At 47.4% G+C, this 20035-nt stretch overlaps 8 protein-coding genes across 8 annotated transcripts; 5 read left to right on the forward strand and 3 right to left on the reverse strand.

Moving 5' to 3' along the window:
* The first annotated feature begins 493 nt into the window (after nt 1–493).
* F5Y00DRAFT_233081 (putative MFS transporter) lies at nt 494–2347 on the forward strand. The gene has a single exon (XM_048007251.1). It carries the CDS (start codon nt 662–664, stop codon nt 2165–2167), a length of 1506 nt encoding a protein of 501 aa, XP_047866246.1. The 5' UTR covers nt 494–661; the 3' UTR covers nt 2168–2347.
* On the reverse strand, nt 2348–3318 carry F5Y00DRAFT_233082 (uncharacterized protein). The gene has a single exon (XM_048007252.1). It carries the CDS (start codon nt 3159–3161, stop codon nt 2682–2684), a length of 480 nt encoding a protein of 159 aa, XP_047866247.1. The 5' UTR covers nt 3162–3318; the 3' UTR covers nt 2348–2681.
* Nucleotides 3319–4175: 857 nt separating this feature from the next.
* Nucleotides 4176–5158, forward strand: F5Y00DRAFT_233084 (alpha/beta-hydrolase). Its single transcript, XM_048007253.1, has one exon. It carries the CDS (start codon nt 4287–4289, stop codon nt 5073–5075), a length of 789 nt encoding a protein of 262 aa, XP_047866248.1. The 5' UTR covers nt 4176–4286; the 3' UTR covers nt 5076–5158.
* A 1650-nt stretch (nt 5159–6808) lies between these two features.
* Nucleotides 6809–8927, forward strand: F5Y00DRAFT_268459 (MFS general substrate transporter). The gene is made up of 9 exons (XM_048012252.1): nt 6809–7068; nt 7134–7360; nt 7423–7442; nt 7509–7569; nt 7626–7705; nt 7766–7967; nt 8052–8486; nt 8542–8695; nt 8748–8927. The coding sequence occupies exons 1-9, from the start codon at nt 6823–6825 to the stop codon at nt 8781–8783; spliced, it is 1461 nt and encodes a 486-aa protein (XP_047866249.1). The 5' UTR covers nt 6809–6822; the 3' UTR covers nt 8784–8927.
* A 643-nt stretch (nt 8928–9570) lies between these two features.
* Nucleotides 9571–11531, forward strand: F5Y00DRAFT_233088 (S-adenosyl-L-methionine-dependent methyltransferase). The gene is made up of 4 exons (XM_048007254.1): nt 9571–9920; nt 9994–10603; nt 10769–11115; nt 11175–11531. The coding sequence occupies exons 1-3, from the start codon at nt 9678–9680 to the stop codon at nt 11083–11085; spliced, it is 1170 nt and encodes a 389-aa protein (XP_047866250.1). The 5' UTR covers nt 9571–9677; the 3' UTR covers nt 11086–11115; nt 11175–11531.
* Nucleotides 11532–11795: 264 nt separating this feature from the next.
* On the forward strand, nt 11796–13837 carry F5Y00DRAFT_252379 (pseudouridine synthase; the record flags this gene model as incomplete). The annotated part of the gene is made up of 3 exons (XM_048009934.1): nt 11796–11973; nt 12032–13589; nt 13660–13837. 3 exons carry the CDS (start codon nt 11796–11798, stop codon nt 13835–13837), a joined length of 1914 nt encoding a protein of 637 aa, XP_047866251.1.
* Nucleotides 13838–14055: 218 nt separating this feature from the next.
* Nucleotides 14056–15775, reverse strand: F5Y00DRAFT_233097 (uncharacterized protein). The gene is made up of 3 exons (XM_048007255.1): nt 15349–15775; nt 14606–14751; nt 14056–14504 (listed from the first exon to the last, which is right to left on the reverse strand). Exons 1-3 carry the CDS (start codon nt 15377–15379, stop codon nt 14277–14279), a joined length of 405 nt encoding a protein of 134 aa, XP_047866252.1. The 5' UTR covers nt 15380–15775; the 3' UTR covers nt 14056–14276.
* A 93-nt stretch (nt 15776–15868) lies between these two features.
* On the reverse strand, nt 15869–19767 carry F5Y00DRAFT_233099 (frequency clock protein). The gene is made up of 2 exons (XM_048007256.1): nt 19520–19767; nt 15869–19211 (listed from the first exon to the last, which is right to left on the reverse strand). The coding sequence occupies exon 2, from the start codon at nt 19075–19077 to the stop codon at nt 16150–16152; it is 2928 nt and encodes a 975-aa protein (XP_047866253.1). The 5' UTR covers nt 19078–19211; nt 19520–19767; the 3' UTR covers nt 15869–16149.
* Between the last annotated feature and the right edge of the window lie 268 nt (nt 19768–20035).

Raw genomic sequence — 20035 nt, forward strand, 5'->3', positions numbered from 1 at the left:
ATACTAAGTGTTACATCTAATAATAAGTCTGCTGTGTAACTTCATTAATAGCTATGGCTAACTTGTCTAAGACCATGACAATAACTGGGCGAATCAAACCAGTTTACTATTATCCAACAACCTCATCCAATACTTGGATGTTGAATACATAATTGCAGCCATTTTGTTCCTCGATTGATTGCTACGATATGACTGGGTCTATAGAATGTGCTCGATTCGTTGAGTCTAGATTCTAGACCCGGCCTCCGTTTAATACGGAAATGATTCACCAGCGGATCGGATGCAAGGTAACAGCCGTCCTGCTGTTGCAGTAACCTAACTACCTAGCCTAAGGCAAATACCTAGGTACCTAAAGCAACCGGATAAGCTCTATATCATCATACATTAACTTACTAATAAGAGCAGAACCGTAACGGTAGAGTGGCTACATACGCTAAATACTATAAAGAAGAGTAATAGCTCCTTGATTGGTAAGATGCAGGTAAAATATTACCGGCATCTCCACTTTTGCTTAGTATACATTGGAAATACTTTTTTACATTTTACATTTAATCTTTATTATATATTATATGATAAAGACGCCGAGCCCGTCGGCCGGCGGTTTCGAGACTTGCTTGCTATGTAGGTTGTGAATCGGCGTTCCTTATCCACGGCCTAAGCAATGGCTTCATCTCTAACTCCTCCTTCCGAGGATCGACGGAAAGGCAATTTCTCTTCGCCAAAAATTGCTAACGACGAAGATGTCGCTTCTGAGCGCAACTTCACTGGGGAGGAAGAAGAGGAGGAAGATATTATAGATACTATCGCAACTCGCCGAGCTTTAGAACGACGGCTTAGGCTCAAGGTCGACTTGCGACTCTGCACTATCGCCGGCATACTCTGTTCGCTCAATTTACTCGATTCAGGCGTGATTAGCTCTGCGTCGGTGACATCCATGCCAACGGACTTGGACCTCACGGGTAACCGGTTCAGCGTTAGCATCTTTATCTTCACCATATCGAGCATTGCCTTCCAGCTACCCTCGACGCTCGCCGTGCGTACATTCGGGCCCCGTCTATGGTTTTCCTTCATTACTTTCTGCTTTGGCCTCATTACCATGTGCACCGCCTTCATTCAGACCTGGAAACAGATGATTGCGCTGCGCGTGCTCCTCGGCATGTCCATGAGCGGTATTTATCCGGGCCTGACGTATCTGATCTCAACGTGGTATCCGAGGAGAGAGCAGCAGACGCGCTTTGCCTTCTTGCAGACTGGCGAAGTCGTTATCCTGGCTACAGGCGGCATCGTCAATTTCGGCCTTAACCAGCTGGATGGTAAGGGTGGCATCGCAGGCTGGCGCTACATGTTCCTGGTGCAAGGCCTGATCTCCATCATCATCGGGTTCATGACGTACTTCTGGATCGTTGATTTCCCCGAGGAGGCGCATCGATCTTTTTGGTTCCTCACGCCGGAGGAGCAGGAACTCGCCGTCGCGCGCATCAATGCGGACCGTAAAGATGTCGAGCCAGACCCGTTCTCGTGGGGTAAGGTCTTCGTGCACGCGCGCGACCCAAAGGTCTACGGCTTCGCGTGCATGTTCTTCCTACTGAACCTAGTATCGACTGCGCTGTCCTACTTTTTGCCTATCATCTTGCAGAACGGCATGGGGTTTGACGAGAACCAATCCATCCTTTTGTCTGCGCCACCTTATTATTATGCGGTCATTCCCGTTCTTCTGTCCTCTATGATCGGCGACAGATTTCGCCTCCGCGGCCCCGTTATCATCTTTAATTGCGTCACTCTGATCGTCGGGTTCTGCATGCTTGGCTTCTCCGAACAGGTCACCGTGCGCTACGTCGGGACTTACCTCGCGACCGGCGCGTACGTGAGCAATTGGGCGGCTCTAAGTGCCTACCAAGCGAACAACATCGCCGGCCAGTGGAAGCGCGCATTTACTGCCGCCGCTGTGACGGCCCTAAACGGCGCGGGCGGTATCGCGGGAAGTTTCATCGTCCGGTCTCAGGAGGCACCGCATTATATGACTGCCGTGTGGGTTTCCATCGGGTCGCACATCCTGATTATTGCCATAGTGGGCGCTTTCTCGGCCTACTTCTTCTTTGCGAATAAGCTTGCTTCGCAAGGGAAGATTCTCATCGAGGGTGTGGAGGGCTTCAAGTACACGTACTGATCCCACGCTACAAATGCTGTATGGGCGAAGCGCTGTCATTAGATTACATGTTTGTTATCGCAGTAAGCTCTTGTCCCACCGTAGATAGCTTTTAGACGCACGATTATATAAATGAAGGCATAACGCTTTACGAATGATGATAATATCCAAGTTAGATATAAAAATAGAGTTATAGAGGATTGATGTATTATCTGACTTATCCCTTGCAGAGTGAGTACCTAATATATGCCTTCAGAGTATAGCCTTAGGTAATTGTTAAGCAAGGTAATGTGTCGTGGGCTGTGCTACACCACGAGCCTGATCCGCGTTCGCGACGGTGAGGATATAGATAACGAGATGATAATCCCACTTATACCTACCCAATATAAAGAGTCGATATCTTATTTAAATCATATGCCTGCGCCCCCTTACCCGAGCTTATCCCAAAAAAATGCCGTAAAGTTTTCGAGACCAGCCCAAAGACCATAAGAGGTATGCCGACTCCCTGAAGCAACACGTCCATTGAATAATTTATTTAAACAAATTCTTCCCCTTCGAACTCCTTCTCGCCTAACCCTTGCTCATCCCGAAGTCGTTCTTCCTTGGTTTGCTCACGGGCACGACGCTCTCGTCTCCGTTCCTCACGGATGAGCCTCCGATCCGCGCCCGGTCCTCTCCGCGCTACGATAATTCGAGCGAGCCTACCGACAGCCACGAAGGAGTTAAGCAGCGCCTTTGTATTCGGACTGTTGTTCGACGGTTGCGGGTCGCTTTTTCCAACTTCCTCGGTTGGGATATTATTATATGCCGGCTCGTCCTTGCTATCGTCGCTGGAGCTCGCGGCTTGGTCCGGCCTCGATATACATTTCGTGGGGCCGTTGTACCCCCCGACCCAGATGCTGCCGTCTGAAGTGTCGAAAAACGTGTACTCCCGGTCGTCGGCGTCGTACCCGATGCGCTTGATGCCGTGCGGGAGACGTTCTTCGTCTGTGTCGAGGTATGACCAGCGGCCCATTTTAGCTAAGGTACCCTATATTATACCTAGGTACCTAAGATAGATGACTCTGTTTAGAAGCTATTCAAAGGCGTCGTTCTGTGAGTTGGCTTATTTGATAAGGTGGATGATGTGGCAGTATCATATGATGTTGGTAATTGGTACTATTTATAAGGGGCGGGAGGATTGCGTTGGCCCGCTCGCTATGCAGGGTTGGGCAAATAGCCAATAAATAGATGCGTTTTGTATACCCTACCTACGTTACCCATTAATTTGTCGCAATTTGTTGCTTTTTTAGGTTTGTGCGTGCTTGTATGATATATTGAAGTTTCGGAACCATTATGAAAGGGATATAGAACTCCAATTCGGATCCAACGTCTACATAATCATTGCGATTATATGCAAGGGTTGGAGTATGACTTATTCTGCTATGAGGTTATCACTTAGATCCAATTCTCCTCCTGTGACCTGGATCTCGAAACCCTATGTTATTTCGACACGAAATAAGGTCTTAGTGGGTCTATATTTCATGGCAATACTCGGCTTCAACCAATGGGATATGTTGGGGATACGGAGCAACCAACTACCCTAGACGCACTGGGTTGGTGGTATAGAGAGATCTAAAAACATGATACTACTGTTGGAGTACATAGGGGGCTGCAGCGGTCCACGTACCAAGATACTTCCATACTACCTCATGTAATACCTAAAGGTATAGGTATAAAAATATCTAGGTAGTTTTCACTTTATTCCTTTTGTTATTTTGCCTCCCTAATCTTCCAGAGCTTTCCCCCTTTTCCTTAGCTCTTTGAATAGTCTACGCGTATTCCATGGCTACTTTAATATCAACACTTGCTATATTTGCGATATATGGTGAGAATTTCGCATATTTATAATTGATACTACGTCGAAACCTGCTTGGCAATGTTACATAATTGAGGTTGTTGGCTGTTGGAAGTAAGTGTTTTTCACGAAGTAAGGGATAACAATCTCACAAAGAGGGGTTGAAAATAGGATGAATAAACTGAAGGCACTAATTTATTCTTCTTATTCTTCGTTCTTCGCCAAGTGGGAAATCTTTTTCAATTCATCTCATTTACCTTATTACAATAAAATTGGTGCTTTAACCTTACCTTGCAACTCGCGATGGAATCTACCAGCAGACCAACCCTATTGCTACTTCATGGCGCCTTCCATATTCCAGACAGTTATAATAAATTCACCAGAGCTCTGCGTGCTGCTGGCTTTGAAGTACACGTACCACGTCTTCCTTCCATGAACGGAAGCCGGCCTCCGAATACTGATCTAGCCACTGACTCGGAACTCGTCCGCTCTTACGCCACTAGCCTTGTCGAAGCTGGTCGGGATGTGGCGGTTCTAATGCACAGCTATGGAGGCCAGGTGGGCACCAACTCGTTGTACGGGCTTAGCAAGAGCGTCCGTTCTGCTAACGGACTTCCCGGTGGAATTTCGCATCTGATCTACATGTCAGCATTTGCTTTGCCTGAGGGCAAGAGTATGATAGATAAAGTAGAGGAATTCGGACACCTGGATCTCATACCCGTCTCCTTTGGCATCGATTCAGACCAGAGCTGCGTAACGAACTACCCGAGGGAGGGCCTAATAGACGGACCTTCTGACCAGGTTCATCCGGAAGAAATCAAGGAATATATTGAGACTATCGGTCGTTGGAATGGGAAGTCCATGTATATGCCCATCCAAAACACTCCCGCCTGGCGCGACGAGGTCAACATCTACTATATGTACACGCTCAATGATATCAGCCTTCCTATCGAGTACCAGAGGAGTATGGTTGAATTTATAGAGAAGGAAGAGGGCAAGACGGTCGAAACAGTGGAGTTCGAATCAAACCACGCTCTCACCTTACTGGTGACGAAAAGGGTCGTTGATACTGTCATTAAATTTACGTCGTAGGTAGTAAGGGTCAAGGATATGTTACACTACGATTGTAATTGTCCCTAATCAATATGATCACTTGAATTATCATCAAAATCCGCGTGGCCCCTTTTTAGGTACCTTAGACATGTATCGTTAATACCGCGGGCCGCCGGTACTCAGCCAGACCCAACCCCGGCTACAACCTGAGAATTTGGAGTTAGTATCATATAGGAATGAGGCTCAACAGTACCAATTACCTCGGAGTTGTGCGGCTAGTCTTAAGAAGGATTGTATGGAAGTTTAGGCCCGTCTTAAAGATCATGTATCTGGGATATGTGGCGTTTGGCTTTTACGAAAATTGTCTACTAGGCATTGCTATGATTTAACTACATAGTACCTTAGGACTAGGAGGTGTGTTAGCGAAAACGACTTTAGGTAATTAAATGCGCCAAGCGTGGGATTCGATAAATCTAGGTACTCCTGTGTGTGAAGTTTGCGCCAGTTAGAGCATAGGTCCTGTCCCAACGAGTTGGATCTCAACTTGCAGGATCTTGGTTTGCATATGGTTTCTATTACACTTGTGAGACTGTCTCATCGGTTTAAAACTCCCGAGATGATATCAACTTTAATCTTTGTACTATTAATAATATTTGATTGCCGGCATGATATATTGAAATCTCATGCGGTGTAACTACATTGTTCACATTATTTCATCATAAATCTTGTGGAACAACACACTTCCAGTCATATGGAGATATGATCCGCAATAGTCCTTTGAGTCTTGGTCCTTTTAAAGGAACCATCCCGCGATCATCCCCGCATTCTTCCCCAAGCTACATACCCCATGCATCGGTCAATGTCCTAACGAGGTATAGTTATGGCACCTTTCCCCGCGTTCTCGGCCATTATCGTAGCACCTTGGGCGGGTCTAGACTACCTAAGGTATTTTCTACTATCAATAGGCGTCTATTGTGGCTGGTGGCTTATTGTTGTTAGCTTATTTAGGTAGGTATCTGGCCAGATCGGTGAGGTTAACTGCAAGTTTACAGATAGTATTCTGCTAGGTAACCCAAGTTTTACCTTGGCGTTGTGATATACCTGCCTGTATAGCTTCTTGGCGGACTTCTTTATTTATTTCCAGTATGAATAAAGACTCCGCTATAGCCGTTAATCGAACGCGTGGGCATAAGGTAAGATTCGCCTGAATCAATACTTAAAACATGATCGGCAGAATTCTTCAACAAAAGTTACACTTCACTGATAAACGTGAAGGCTTTGTCTCTAAAGTAGCTCTTACCTGGTGTTACATGGCAAATGGCCCATCATATCACTAGACTCTAGCCACAATCGAGTGAATGATTCAATGACTTCAGTTCCCGGGCAACCAAAATCCAGATTTAATAAGTGACAGAACATACCTACCGCCCCGTCTTGGTAGGTAATTCCGTTAGTTCAGTAGCAACCGGGCATTTTCCTCCCCATGCGTTATGATAGCCGATGACCGACGAACAAGGTATTTCTTAAACAACATACCCAGTCCAACTAGGTTCGAGCTATCTCCAAGCGAGACGTTGGTATAGTCTCCGTTCCTATGCGCAGGGGATCATTGCCAAGTTACCCCGGCTAACCCCTCGTTCCCCAATCTCTTCTCCCCACGGGGATTGCCCCCGTGCTAGGTAATTCGTACCCTAGGCCAGCCCATCAGGACTAGGTATAAAACAACACCCTTGGTACCAATCTACCTGTCCCCCCTAGTTGAACAAGTCATACGCAAGCTTAAATCATGGATCGCGATCAAGAGAAGGCGGAATTCGAAGTCGCGCAGTTTGAAGGGGAGAAGACCCGATCTTCGAATGTCGTCGACGATGTCGACGAACAGGAGGGGAAGAAGATTATATGGCGAGTCGACCGCCGACTTGTCACCTTAGTCGGTGTCTTATACTGCATCAGTCTTATGGACCGAACCAATTTGTCGGCTGCTGCCGTTGCTGGAATGAACGAGGAGTTGAACCTTGTTGGTGAACGCTATGTAAGACTATTTCTACCCTCGTTATTGCTCTTGATATTGTTTGCCTAACCAACTTCTACTTCTAGTCAATCGTTACCCTCGTCTTCTTCGTCACATACATTTTATTCCAGCCGCCCTCAACCGTTCTTATCCGTAAGCTCGGTCCACGTATCTTCCTGTCCACCATTACGTTGGCATGGGGTGCCGTTATGATCGGATTCGGATTCAGTCCGTCGTTCGAAGTCCTCCTAGCTCTTCGACTAGTCCTTGGTGCCTTCGAGGCTGGTTACTTCCCTGGCTGCGTATACTTACTGTATGTCCCAACATTCATTTATCACAATTTCCACTGGGGGACTAACACTAACTTATCCGCAGGTCAACATGGTACACTCGATGTAAGATTTGACTTTAATAGTTTACCTTCTTATATGATCAAGACAGTTATCTAACGAAAAGTTCAGATGAGATGGGCAGAAGATACTCGGTCTTCTACCTTCTTGGCTGCGTTGCCTCAGCCTGCTCGTAAGAACACCCCCAAGATATAAACATGTTGGCAATCATTAACTGGAGGTGTTCAGGGGAATTCTTGCATTTGGCTTGATGCAACTCGATGGTACCGCGGGCCTTAGTGGTTGGCGATGGATCTTCATTATTGAAGGTAGCTTAGAGACATCGATCCTATGGAGCGTGCCTTAAGTGCTAACCAACATTTATCTAGGTGTCATCACCTGCCTCCTAGCCTCTCTTGGCTACTGGCTTCTGGTCGACTTCCCTGATTCCAAGCGCAAATCTTGGCGGTTCTTGAGCGATAGAGAACGTTCATGGATTGTTCGACGCGTTGACGCCGACCGTGGTGATGCCGAAGCCCCTAAGTTTAAGCTCAGTCTATTTTTGAAGGGCGGTTTGGATTTGAGAGTTTGGTAAGTATTCTGTCTAGAATAAAACCATTCCTTCCATGGAAAATGTATGCCGAATAGGTTTTTCTTTAACTAACACCTTATTAGGGGATACGGCCTAATCGCCTTTTGTACCAACACTTTGACCTATTCGTTAGCCTACTTCTTACCCCTTATTCTAAACACGAATTTGGGATTTGATCGCGGTATTTCGCTTACCCTCATCGCACCCCCTTATGCGTTTTCGGGCATCTACATGTACATAATGGGCTGGCTTGGAGATCGTTACCACTTGCGTGGTCCCGTTTTGGTCGCCAACATGGTTGTCGCACTTATCGGCTTACCTATCCTTGGATGGCACCCCAACAACGGTGTTCGATACTTCGGATCGTTCCTTGTGACCGCCGGAGCAACAGCAAATGTCCCGGCATCGCTGGCGTACCAAGCCAACAACATCCGCGGACAATGGAAACGAGCCTTCGCAAGTGCGTCTTGGGTCAGCTTTGCTAGTATTGGTGGCATTGCTGGCAGTCTGGTGTTTAGGTAAAGTCTATTTTGATCCTGGGTATATTTTCAGACGATACTGACCGGTAATCAGATCCCAAGATGCTGCTACTGGATACCGACCTGGTTTATATGCGTGTATAGCATGCTGTCTATTATCCATTGTTATCGTAGGCCTATTAGACATATCCTATTATTTCGACAACAAGAAAGCCGACCGAGGAGAGAAGCATCTCGAAACAACCGACGTAAGACATCTGTTTCTACCACAGCTAGATTCAAAACTAACATATGGGATAGGAGGGATCTCAAGCCGAATTCCGTTATACCTATTAGGAGCGAGGAAGATTAGGAATATACTCAAATAATTTTCCGTGTCGCCTCCAGGTAGTGTTGGAGTATAGTTGTTGGGCTCCGCCGGGAAGAGTGGCCGAAATTATACGATTACGAGGCGGGAAATGTTTAGCCCCTGGCGTCTCAGGTACCTCTTAGGTTATTCTATAGGTGAAGCAAGAGAAATTACACCTTGATAAAACATGGTTACCTTAGGTACCTACCTACCTAGGTATATTACAAGGCCGCTTTGACATAATATCTCATGGTCCGGTGGTGTGTTCGCATTCTGGAGGTGAGTCAATAATAGTTGCAACTTCAACATTCCAGGTTTCGGTAGGAGGAATTACCAAACTAAACCTCTCTTGGATCTATGACATTGATTATTTTGCGGTAATAAGGTTAGACTTGCTAGATCTCTACACTGTAGAATACCTCTATCTTGACTTTTAAAAATGAGTCACGGGTGAATGATATGCACGCGTATGCCCTCGTTCTCGTTCTCCCTCTCGCTCTTGAAGCTACCAACTACAAAAATGATATTAAATAAACATGACTCATGGGTGATACAAGAAATAATAGTCGAGAATACTACAATCCAATATTATGCGCGAGGTGACCGGAGTCCGCGGAATATACCGAAATAAATAGGGGCAAGTCGGTCGGTTTCGGCATATTCGCTCGGATTCGGGGATAACGACAGCATCAACTATATGAGCCTTATTGTGACTTGAACGACTATTTAAAGCCTCCTACGTCACTTAATAATTGAATATAAATATAGAGGAATCGATAAGTTGTCTTCGTATTTCTTAGACTTCACACTACCTACCTATTATTAGTATTTTGACTTATTTTTTCTCACTTGTCTACTCGGCAGAACCCCCTAACGACACTATGGCACCCCTGAGATCCGTTTCTGAACTTGCATCCATCGTTGAACGCAATACGCGGAAACTAGAAGATGGATTGAAAGGGTCTCCTGGGGCCCAGTTCTCACTTGCATTCGGAGCACCGCCACAGATCGAGTTGTCTCCTACTCTCGGGGGAACTCGTGACGAGCTTCTCGAGACAATCGAAGAACTACGCGTTCGCCTGCTAGGCCCGATGGGCTATCTCTTATCTTTCCTATTACCAACGGTATGTACCTACCTAATTTCAAGCATTATTCGAGAGACCGCAGTAATTGTATTTATTGGCTTACACATCCAAGTCCGGCATAGTAGCTGTTTTCAAGACTCTATATGCATTTGATGTCGCTTCTCATGTTCCTCTTGCACCCAACTCTGAGATATCGTACAAAGATCTCGCAAAAAGCTGTGGCCTCCCGGAGGAGGATACGCGTCGTATCGTCCAGGCCGCCATTACCTTCCATGTGTTCGAGGAAGCTACACCTGATTTGTCCGTGAGACACAATGCTATATCGTCGATGTTTACGGTGCCCGAGATGAAAGATATACTAGGCCTATTTATTGACGAGCAGTTGTCCGGTGTCACCAAGCTTGTCGAAAGCATACGGCGGTTCCCAGGCAGCGGGGAACCGGGACACTCTGCTTCGGTGTTAGCCATTAGAGAGGAGAAGGCAGTTAAAGAAATGGGCATTGACAAGCAGGAGATCGCTGATCCAAGCAAGACTTTCTTTGATTATATCGCCGAAGACGAGACACGAGTTGCCCGCTTTCGATCTGCCATGGGTGTTTCGACCAAGGCTCCAGCTTTTAAGTCGTCATATTTCGTCGAGACCCTGCCGTGGGCAAATAAAGATCAGTGCCCGGAGATTGTCGTCGACATCGGTGGAGCCGGCGGAGAAATAATCCAGTCAAGTATGATGATTCCTAGGTTCAACTTCAATCTTTCGAGCACTTTCGTTATCTGTCCACTTTTCTTTGGCTAAGACAACATGTATTGGACTTTCCGGGTAGTACGATCTGTGATAGCTTCTCCTGCAGCGTTTAATTTTAGTATATTGCTAACTATTGAGTTTGTAGTTCTCCGCACGTATCCCAACGTTAAGAAGGGTGCAGTGCTGGATCTTCCGGAAGTTGTCGCTGATGCCAAAGTTCCCGAGGACCTTAACAACAGATTGGAGTATAAGAGCTACAACTTCCTCACTGAGGAAGTAACTTATCATGCGGACGTATACGTATTTCGCCATATCTTCCACGACTGGAGCGACCAGTATGGCGCCAAAATTTTGAAAAACCTGGTACCAGCTCTCAAGAAAGGGAGCAAGATTTGGCTGTCTGAAGTTGTCCTGCCCAACTTGAGTGACGAAAACCGGTTGAAAGATCGACTGCAGAGGTAAGTCACAGTGTTGATAGCTGCCCTTGCTCTTCTATAAGTGTCCATTCTTAGCGGAAATGCCTTTCTAACTCTAATCTCAGGAGTGCGGACATCTTCATGAAAGCCGGATTTAACGGCAAAGAGCGTAGCAAAAGAGATTGGGAGACTCTTCTAGCTATGTCTGATGAGAGACTTCGTGTTGTGAATATCACAAAGCCTCACGGTGCCCATGACTCAGTCATTGAGATTGAATTTGATGCTTAAAGGCTGCGGGAGAAGGGAGAACGTGCGCCGGATTGTATTTGAGGAATACGAAGTATATTGTAGCGGTGCAGCGTTGGAAATGGGAATTGTAAAGTAGTACTTGAAAAGAACTCTCCAAATAATCCAAGATTAATATGACATCCTCTCCCCTAAGCTGTGAATATGATATCCTCTCCCTAAGCTGTGGAAGTTGAAGGTTCCAAGTCAAGACGTGTTATCGGTTAAATGAATTTTAGCTTGGATAGGAGATACGAAGTACATGTACATATCAAATGCCCCTCATTTATTCTTATCGATAAAGTAGCTGCTTGCCTAGTTCCCCCAAAAGTTAACTGTGCAAGCTGCCCCGGAACTTTTCTCAACCCGCAAATAATTTCACCTGTACTGATAATGCGAATTTACCATCGCATTTCAACATGGTGGCTGAGACTGATGCGCGCGACGCGCCAAGCGGAACCTCCGAAAGCAATGGGCCTAAGCCTACATCTATTCAAACCTCGAACCCAGAGTCTCAAGTCGAATCAGATACTACAAAGTCGAACCGCCGCGATGATGGAAATAGGCACGCCAACAGAAAGCTCAACTCTAACGGGCGCCGCCGAGGTCAGGACTCGAAGGGCAGGGGAAATGGGCGCGGCGGAGACAGGTAATCCTTACTATTAACCGATTGGTTCTATGAACCCAAGCCAATGCTTGCTAACTAGCCCGTAGTCGTGGACCCAAGGATAAGCGCGAGCGTAACGAGAAAGGTTGGCAAGAAAGAAAGCGTAGGAGAGTTGACGAGAATGGAAATACCGCCGCAAATAGCGAGTCCAGCTATATGAACATTCAGTTTCCTGAAGAAGAGATCGCGGCCGAAGAACGCAGACCGAAGCGCAAAGTCTCCGTCATGATAGGATATGCTGGCACGGGATACCATGGTCTACAAATCAACCACAAGGAAAAGACGATTGAAGGAGATATTTTCGCTGCGCTAGTTGCGGCCAAGGCTATCTCAAAAGCCAATGCTGATGATCCTAGAAAGTCCAGCTTTGTACGATGTGCGAGAACTGATAAAGGTGTCCATGCCGCTGGCAATATGATCTCTCTCAAGTTGATCATTGAGGACCCGGACGTGGTAAAGAACATCAACGACAACCTACCGCCTCAGATTAGAGTGTGGGGTATCCAACGTACGAACAATGCTTTCAGTTGCTACCAATCCTGCGATTCTAGGTGGTATGAGTACTTAATGCCGAGCTACTGCTTGTTACCTCCTCATCCCGAGAGTTACCTTGGCAAAAAGGTTCTCGAGTCCATCAAAGAGAAGGGCCTCGAGGAAGAATATGCGAAACGCCTAGGCGATGTTAAAGACTACTGGGAAGAAGTACAGAAGAACGACATCCAACCTATATTGGATAGCTTGGATCCTAGTATCCGGGAAACTGTCATACGACGCATGCATACCTCTGAAGAAGCATCTGGCGGCAAGACTTCAGGCGAGCCCAAGTCTTCGAAGAAACCTGTAGACAACACGCTTGAGACGAAGGATGAAATCGCTGGGACCAAATCAGATGAAAAGCCCACAGATACGTCCAATTCAGTACAGAATGCTCCGGTAGAGAGCTCGACTGTGGTAGCAGAGTTGGCCTCGGAACCGGCAGATACCCCGATGACTGGAACTGAGGACGCTGATGAGTCGGAAGCCACGAAATCTAAGGAGATCCATCCTGTAGATCGCGCTCTGAAACAAATCAAAGCCGCATACGTAGCCGCAAAGCGACGATATCGCGTCACTCCTGAGCGGTTATCCCAACTTCAAGAAGCGCTTGATCGATACGTAGGAACGAAAAATTTCCACAACTACACCATCCAGAAGAGCCACTCAGACCCCTCGGCAAAACGCACCATTAAGTCCTTTACTGCAAACCCAGAACCCGTCCAGATTAACGATACGCAATGGCTATCGCTCAAGGTCCATGGGCAGTCTTTCATGATGCACCAGATCCGCAAGATGGTCGGCATGGCTGTTCTCGTCACCCGCTGCGCCACACCCCTATCCCGCATCGACGAGAGCTACGGTGCCGCTCGCATTAGCATCCCCAAGGCTCCTAGTCTGGGGTTGTTGCTGGAGCGGCCCGTGTTCGAGAACTACAACAAACGTGCCCGGGAACAATACAACTTGGCAGAGCTCGACTTCGGCAACTACGAAAAAGAGATCCAGGAGTTTAAGGATTCGCAGATTTACCGCCGCATCTTTGAGCTGGAGGAGAAGGAGAATTCGTAAGTTAAACTTCTTAATTCGCTGGGCGTTGGTTGATATACGTGCGGCTTTACTAATTCCAGTCGTTAGGTTCCACACGTTCTTCCATCAAATCGACAATTACAAGGAGGGTTACTTCCTTTGGGTCACTGCAGGAGGCATAGAAGCGGCGGAGCAAAGGATGGGACAGATGGAGTCAATACCAAAGGAGCTCGAGGAGGAGTTGGGAGATGATGGGGAAGAGAATCCGGACGAGGGCGAGGGTTGATCGTATTGTACAACCTGACGTCGCGCGTGTGGGACTGGAGCTGTTCGAAGGCTAGGTTATTGACTGGGAATCACGGGTAACTTGATGGTAGACGCATAAATGATACCGAGAAGTGGAATATTGCTGTTGCCTGGGGGACGAGCTGTCAATGTATTCATATTATACCCAGATGGATCCATCTAGCCCTCTGAAGTAAAATACATCAACCTTTATGATATCGAGTCTGCTCGACATCTTACTTATATCTATTTATTGTGGCTTGTTATAATTGGTACCCGGGCTGAAGGGTATATTACATAGTCGCGTAAGCGCAGAGGCTCTCGAGCTAGCGTCGTCGCCAACTTCACCAGCGTCCTTATTCGCTCTCCTCCTTGACGGCGTTATCCGCAGTCTCCTCAGCGCCGGTCTTCTTCTCCTCATCACCACCCGCCTTGTCCTCCTAGGAACTCGCGGAGGAGAGATCACCTCCGGCCTTGGCAGCGTTCTCCTGGCGGATAGCCGCTTCCCGCATCTCGATGGCGCGGTCGTACAGGCGCGCGACGTCCGCGGCCTGCTTGTCGAGCTCGGCCTCGCGGGTATCGCTGTCGCCGGGCTGTCGCAGCGGCCCGCGGATCCATAGGGCTTTGATCTCCCGGTTGATGGCTAGGAGGCCTTGGATTTCGGAGATCTAGGAGGGGGGGATGTTAATGGGGCGGACTGTTTACATGAGGAGTAGGAAAAGGAGAGGGGAAAGGGGGATAGGGCGAGAAGGCAGAGGTAGGTACGTACCAGAGCGGCGGACTCGGTCTCCATGGTCATACGGTTGAGCGCAGCGAGCTCGAGGACGTTGCCGCCTTGCGAGATGGGTGCGGTGGCAGCCATGACTATGTTGCGGAAGTGCGAGAGGATCTGCGCGATGGCGCGGTTGTGGCGGTCTAGTAACGTGCTACGGTTAGCATTCTTCTTCCGCTGTAGTTTTTCGCTTGGCTTTTTCAAGCCTGGTGAATTATTATTGTCCGGATCTGTGGGCTCAACCGGTGGTGCGTCTGGTGCTTTGGAGTCTTGTTGGGAGGAATTCCCGGACGAGTTGATATCTAGCTTTCCAATACCCGAGGCCACGTCGTTTACATCTTCGTCTAGGTTGAGATCCAAGTTGTCGACGCGTGAGGTTAAGTCTGCGAAGGCGTTCGTAGAAGTCATGCTGTATTGCTGGTAGAGCAGTATAAGGTGCCTTGTAGTCTATAAACACCAGAATGTTGCGCGTGATGCATATATACTAAGGGTATATAATAGGCGGAACTTGGTTCAAACATATCCATCTTATAGAGGAAGGATGCCTTCTCAGGCAGGTATTAACTGCTTCCTGGGCAACAGTAGTGTCCGAAGTGAGGCGCATTTCATCAAATCCAACCTTCCGCATTCTTACTCAGGATTACTCGAGGCTTCCTTGTTATACGGATTGCGACCGCGACCGACCGGTCCATATGTAGACCCAGGATAAAGACGTCCAAGAAATATATGAGACTACGTACCTAGAATACTAGAATGATCCTTCCGATTCATCTTGTCGGCAAATTGAAACCAAGTTTTGAAATGGTGGTGGTAAAGGACCCAAGTCGGACAACACTTGGGGGACTCGAATCTATGAGAGCTTTCTGCTGTGGTTTTTTCGGTTGTGTGAAATCAAAAGACATATACGGTTTCGTAATTTGACATAAATAGAAATAAAAAATCACACAGACGTTTATTATTATTTGTAGATAAATACGTATCTACCTGAGTAATGCTTGTTTTAAAGTTGAGCTTGTACTTTAAAGTATCACATCTAAGGTCGACATTCTAAACCGGCAGACCGGGTGAGTGTACTAAGGTATGTTTCCCCACAAATTACAGTTGAAGTAGTTGCGAACATCACGTGATTTACTCACTAAAATTACATACATGCAGTTCAGACAGTCGGTTATACCGTAGTTACCTTATAAAAATGCATAAGCAGTTTTGCCATACCAATGTTTAGGGGTAATTCGAGATGAATAAACACCAAAGATACTATTCTTTCACTTGTCAATTAACTATGGTATCATTGTTTCATTGTAGCCACACGCGCTAGCAATATTCCTGGTTTTAAACATCAAATCAAAACGCCCGCTGCCGCTTTGGGTCGTTTTCATATGCCACCCATCATAAAGCACCCCGCCAAAGTTTCACGCCAACCCAAATGCCATGACAATACCAAATACAAATACATCCATTGAGAGTATGTCCCTCATTCAAATTGGTACTTTTCCAGTACAATAATTAGGTCGCCATATGTAGCAAATTTGGCCCTCCTCTTACATGTCCTCAATGCTACTGCTGTAGCCGCTAACAGCTCCGCCGGCAGTTGCTGCTGAACTCCCAGTAGTCATCGATCTTTCCGAAACCCTTATACTACGTCCTCGTAACAACTGGCTGACATCAGCAGGCTCGTCCACATTCTCGGGCGATATGCTCCCGCTGGCGTCGTAGTCCTGACCGTCATCCGAGTGTTCATCTTCCTCATCATTTCCAGACAATTCAACATCCGAACTTGGGCCATCTTCCACAATAGCCTGCCTACTTATAAGGCTCTCTGAAGAGTCGTCCATGGTTTCATCCTCATCATCGTCCTCGTCGAGGTCAGATTCGCCGGCTGGAAAGTAAAAGGTGGGTGGTGGGAGGGGCACGGGATTTAATCGACGAACCTTCTCTGGCAGGTATTCGATTTGAACGGCATGCGATCTGATATTCGAGGTCTGGCGTGGCGCCGGTGATCTAGTCGTCATGCTAGCTAACTTGTTAATTATGGAGTCTGTCGTCTCCTGACCCGAGCGCCCAGTCAAGCTAGGTCGCATTGATGGGGTTTCATCTTCATCCTCGGAAGCGCTGTTTCCATTGTAGCGAGCGTTCTTCGGCCGTCGTGTTGGCGCGATAACTACAAAATGATCTTCGGGATAGGTACCTCCTAAACCACTGGCCTCGAGATTCAACAAGGGAGCATGTTGGTTGCTATCGGACCAAGAAAAATCTGCTTCAATGTCTTCGTCGTCTGTCTCAGCCGAAGTTAACTCTGGTGGATCGGAGTCAACCTCCATCGGCGTGCTGCGAGACCGCAAGGTACTAAGCGGCCTGAAAGGAAGCGATGATCCTGACGTAGAGCGGCTGAATTGTGGGCGAGTATTGCCGAGGCTGAGGGGCTGCATGGGTCCCTGGTTGCCATGGTCCCCTGATGAGGTCATATCATAAGTAGCGGGGGAGATCTCTCCCTCTCCAAAATCACCCGAAAGGTCTGTGCAGAACGGTGCCCCACTATAATAAATGATTGCACCATCGCGACGGCGCTTACGCTGTGAGACACCTGATATGCCACTTTGACCCCAACGAGAATTCATACCCCCCAAGTTGCTTTCCTCGGGTGGCCCAAAAGACGAGCCGGTCTCATCGCCCCCCGATGGTTGTTCGTCTGACGAAGATGTCTGGTGGTGTACGAATAACGGTTTATAATGGAAACTTTCGGATGAATTGGATTGCTGCACGCCCAGACCGAATTTAGAGGGTTTGTGCGCGGTGACGTCATTTCCAGATCCCTGCGTTTTTTGTTTCTTTCTTTGCTCTTGATCGTTCGATCCGTCCGTGTCATCGCTTGATTGGTTATGCTGCGAATAGCTGCCGCTATCACTGCTAAACTTGGTACCCTCGATTCCACCCCGCCAGCGGATTTTTCTTCCATCAGGAGACAGTTGGAACATGGTACTTTTCTCCGAAACCGCATTTCGAATGAAAGCTGGCGTCACGTTGAGAATATGCAGCTGCGCTAAATTGCACAGCAGATTGAGATACACCCATCCTTCCGCATCTGGCGACACATCCCTTGCAGAGAATTGCTTCTGCGACTCGGGCGCGACCAATCCCAGATGACGTATGTAATCCATGTTTTCTGATGGTACCTGTCTGCGATCAGGGTCCAAATCGCGTGGCCGCGTAGGGCGCTGTTCCGGTAGTGACATTGAAACGTGCGGCGATGTATTGTTACCACTCTCATTCGCGCGGCTGTTGCTAGTTCCGTTGCCGTTGCCATTGTCCCTTGTGTCTGTTTGGTCAGCATTAGAATATGAGTGTGAGTGCGAATGAGAGTTAGATGCAGATCCATTATCGCGTGAACTGCTCTCCTTCCGACTCAAATCTCGCGGTTGAATTTGCGCTTCTCGTATCGCATCGTTTAAAGCTACCGCTTTATCAACAGTTCCTCCCATTTCCACGTCTTCGACGATATTTTCAGGGACCTGTGGTAACAAGATATGCTCTGCTGGATCGGCCATTTTGCCTGTGAAAAGATGTTCCAGTCGCTTCACTACGAGCTTCTTCTTATCCTTCTCCGTCATAATAGCAGGCCGCGGCCATAGGCCTTCAGGAATATCTCGTAAGTAGTTCTCGATCTTCTGTTCGGATCGTTCTCGCGCTGCTTTAGCCTGACCAGGAAGGGACGGGACAGAAGGGCTTGGTCCAGTCGACATAGATGCATACGCGGAGTCAACGGGTCTCGAGTTGGACCCAGAAGACGACGATGCATGTTTGGATGTTGATGAATGGATATTCTTCGCCTTGCCTGACGTCTTCTTCCGGGTTGAAGAGGGTCCAGCACTCGAATCCTCGAGACTTGTTGTAAAATCCCGTAGTGCAGCCTCCAGCTCTCGCTTCTTTCTGCCAGATAGCCCGTGAATCTTAACCTCGAATAACTTGTCCCTCCGCAATGAATCGGGCCCCACTTGTTTATATTTCCTCAGCTCCTCCTTCAAGCGCTTGTTCTCCACCGTTAAGTCGTCGATTACGGAACGGAATTCATCAGCGCTTTGATTGCTATGTGCCAGTCCAACCGGGCGGGTTCGGTATGCCGGACTCTGCAACGGTAACCCATACTTCGCAGCCTCCTCATTGGAAGAATCTGTCTCTTTTTGGTAAAATGGAGCTTCGTCGATGTCGGTTGTATGCATTGCTTTCTGGTTTGATGTATCAAACCATTTCTTCGGGTCGCTCATACCTGTTTCATTGCTGTCTCCAGAAGAATTCCTTCGCGGTTTGGAAAAGGTTGGGTGGATGGGCGGGTTGGCTGTTTGGGGGTCGCGTTTGGAGGCATTTCTCGCTTGCCGGTGATACTGCAGCGTTATAGAGGCATCAGGCGATTTTCGTCTCGGATTATTATACGTAACACTCGGTGCAGTGGGCGCGTCTCTACAGTCGGCCATGCTGCTCCCGCTGATACCTTCGTATACTGGTATGGTGAGAGGCGAGAAGAGATAAGTACCAGACTTTTAATAGGTCATATAAGGGTATAGCAAGAATTTGGTAGCGACATAGTCGTACAATGGGGGAGTAGGTTCTGATTTCATAATATGTCAGTACGGCGAGCAAGAGCAAGAGCAAGGTAGTTTTGCATCGGTGCGTCTTAGCAAAATTAAGAAATGATTATCTAGGTGAGGAGGGTGGACAGCGCATCGCGGCCATTTGCGCGAGGCTGCAGGCGCATATTGGTTGTAATGAATGGGTCGATAATAAGTAGCTGAAGAGTGTGCGAGAATTCGATGGAAACCCATCTGCAAGATGTCGCTGCGATGGATGCATTTAGGGTGCGGTAACCCAAAGGGGGTTGGGATTCGTGAAAAGTCGACGATGCAACGTCATACCTACATGCAGAGTTTCTCCCTTGGCTTAAGAGTTAGTTCGTATTGAGAGAGCTTGGATTGTATTGGTTCGGGAGCAGATTGAGCAAAAAGCAGTCGAGCTGGAAGATGAAGAGTATAATAATAGATATAATAGATGATGGATGCATACAATCAATTATTGAACAAGATCCATCTAATAAACTCGCTTAGTTAGGTATTCAGGTATTTAGGTATTTAGTGTTTATTCAGGTCAGGGTAGGGTGGCAAGAGCATACATTTAGGAAATAGTTAGTAGAAAATAAAAAAGAGAAGTTTTACTTCTTATCATCAATTATAACGAACAGAGGGATGTATCGATATCGAAGAAAATAGTATGCGCATCGAGATCCGAGGTGGGTTACGAAAACAGTAACTACCCACCGTAGGGGCCCTTCCTCGCAGATTCAAAAGTGATTTAGCAATTATTACGACCGATATACTTGGAGGTGCAGCTTCCTCACGATCGAGCGTAACCTGCTTGAATCGTACAGAACGAGGTACC

The sequence above is a fragment of the Daldinia vernicosa genome (assembly GCF_022497035.1).
Source record: "Daldinia vernicosa strain CBS 139.73 unplaced genomic scaffold F5Y00scaffold_15, whole genome shotgun sequence".
NCBI classification, from domain to species: domain Eukaryota; kingdom Fungi; phylum Ascomycota; class Sordariomycetes; order Xylariales; family Hypoxylaceae; genus Daldinia; species Daldinia vernicosa.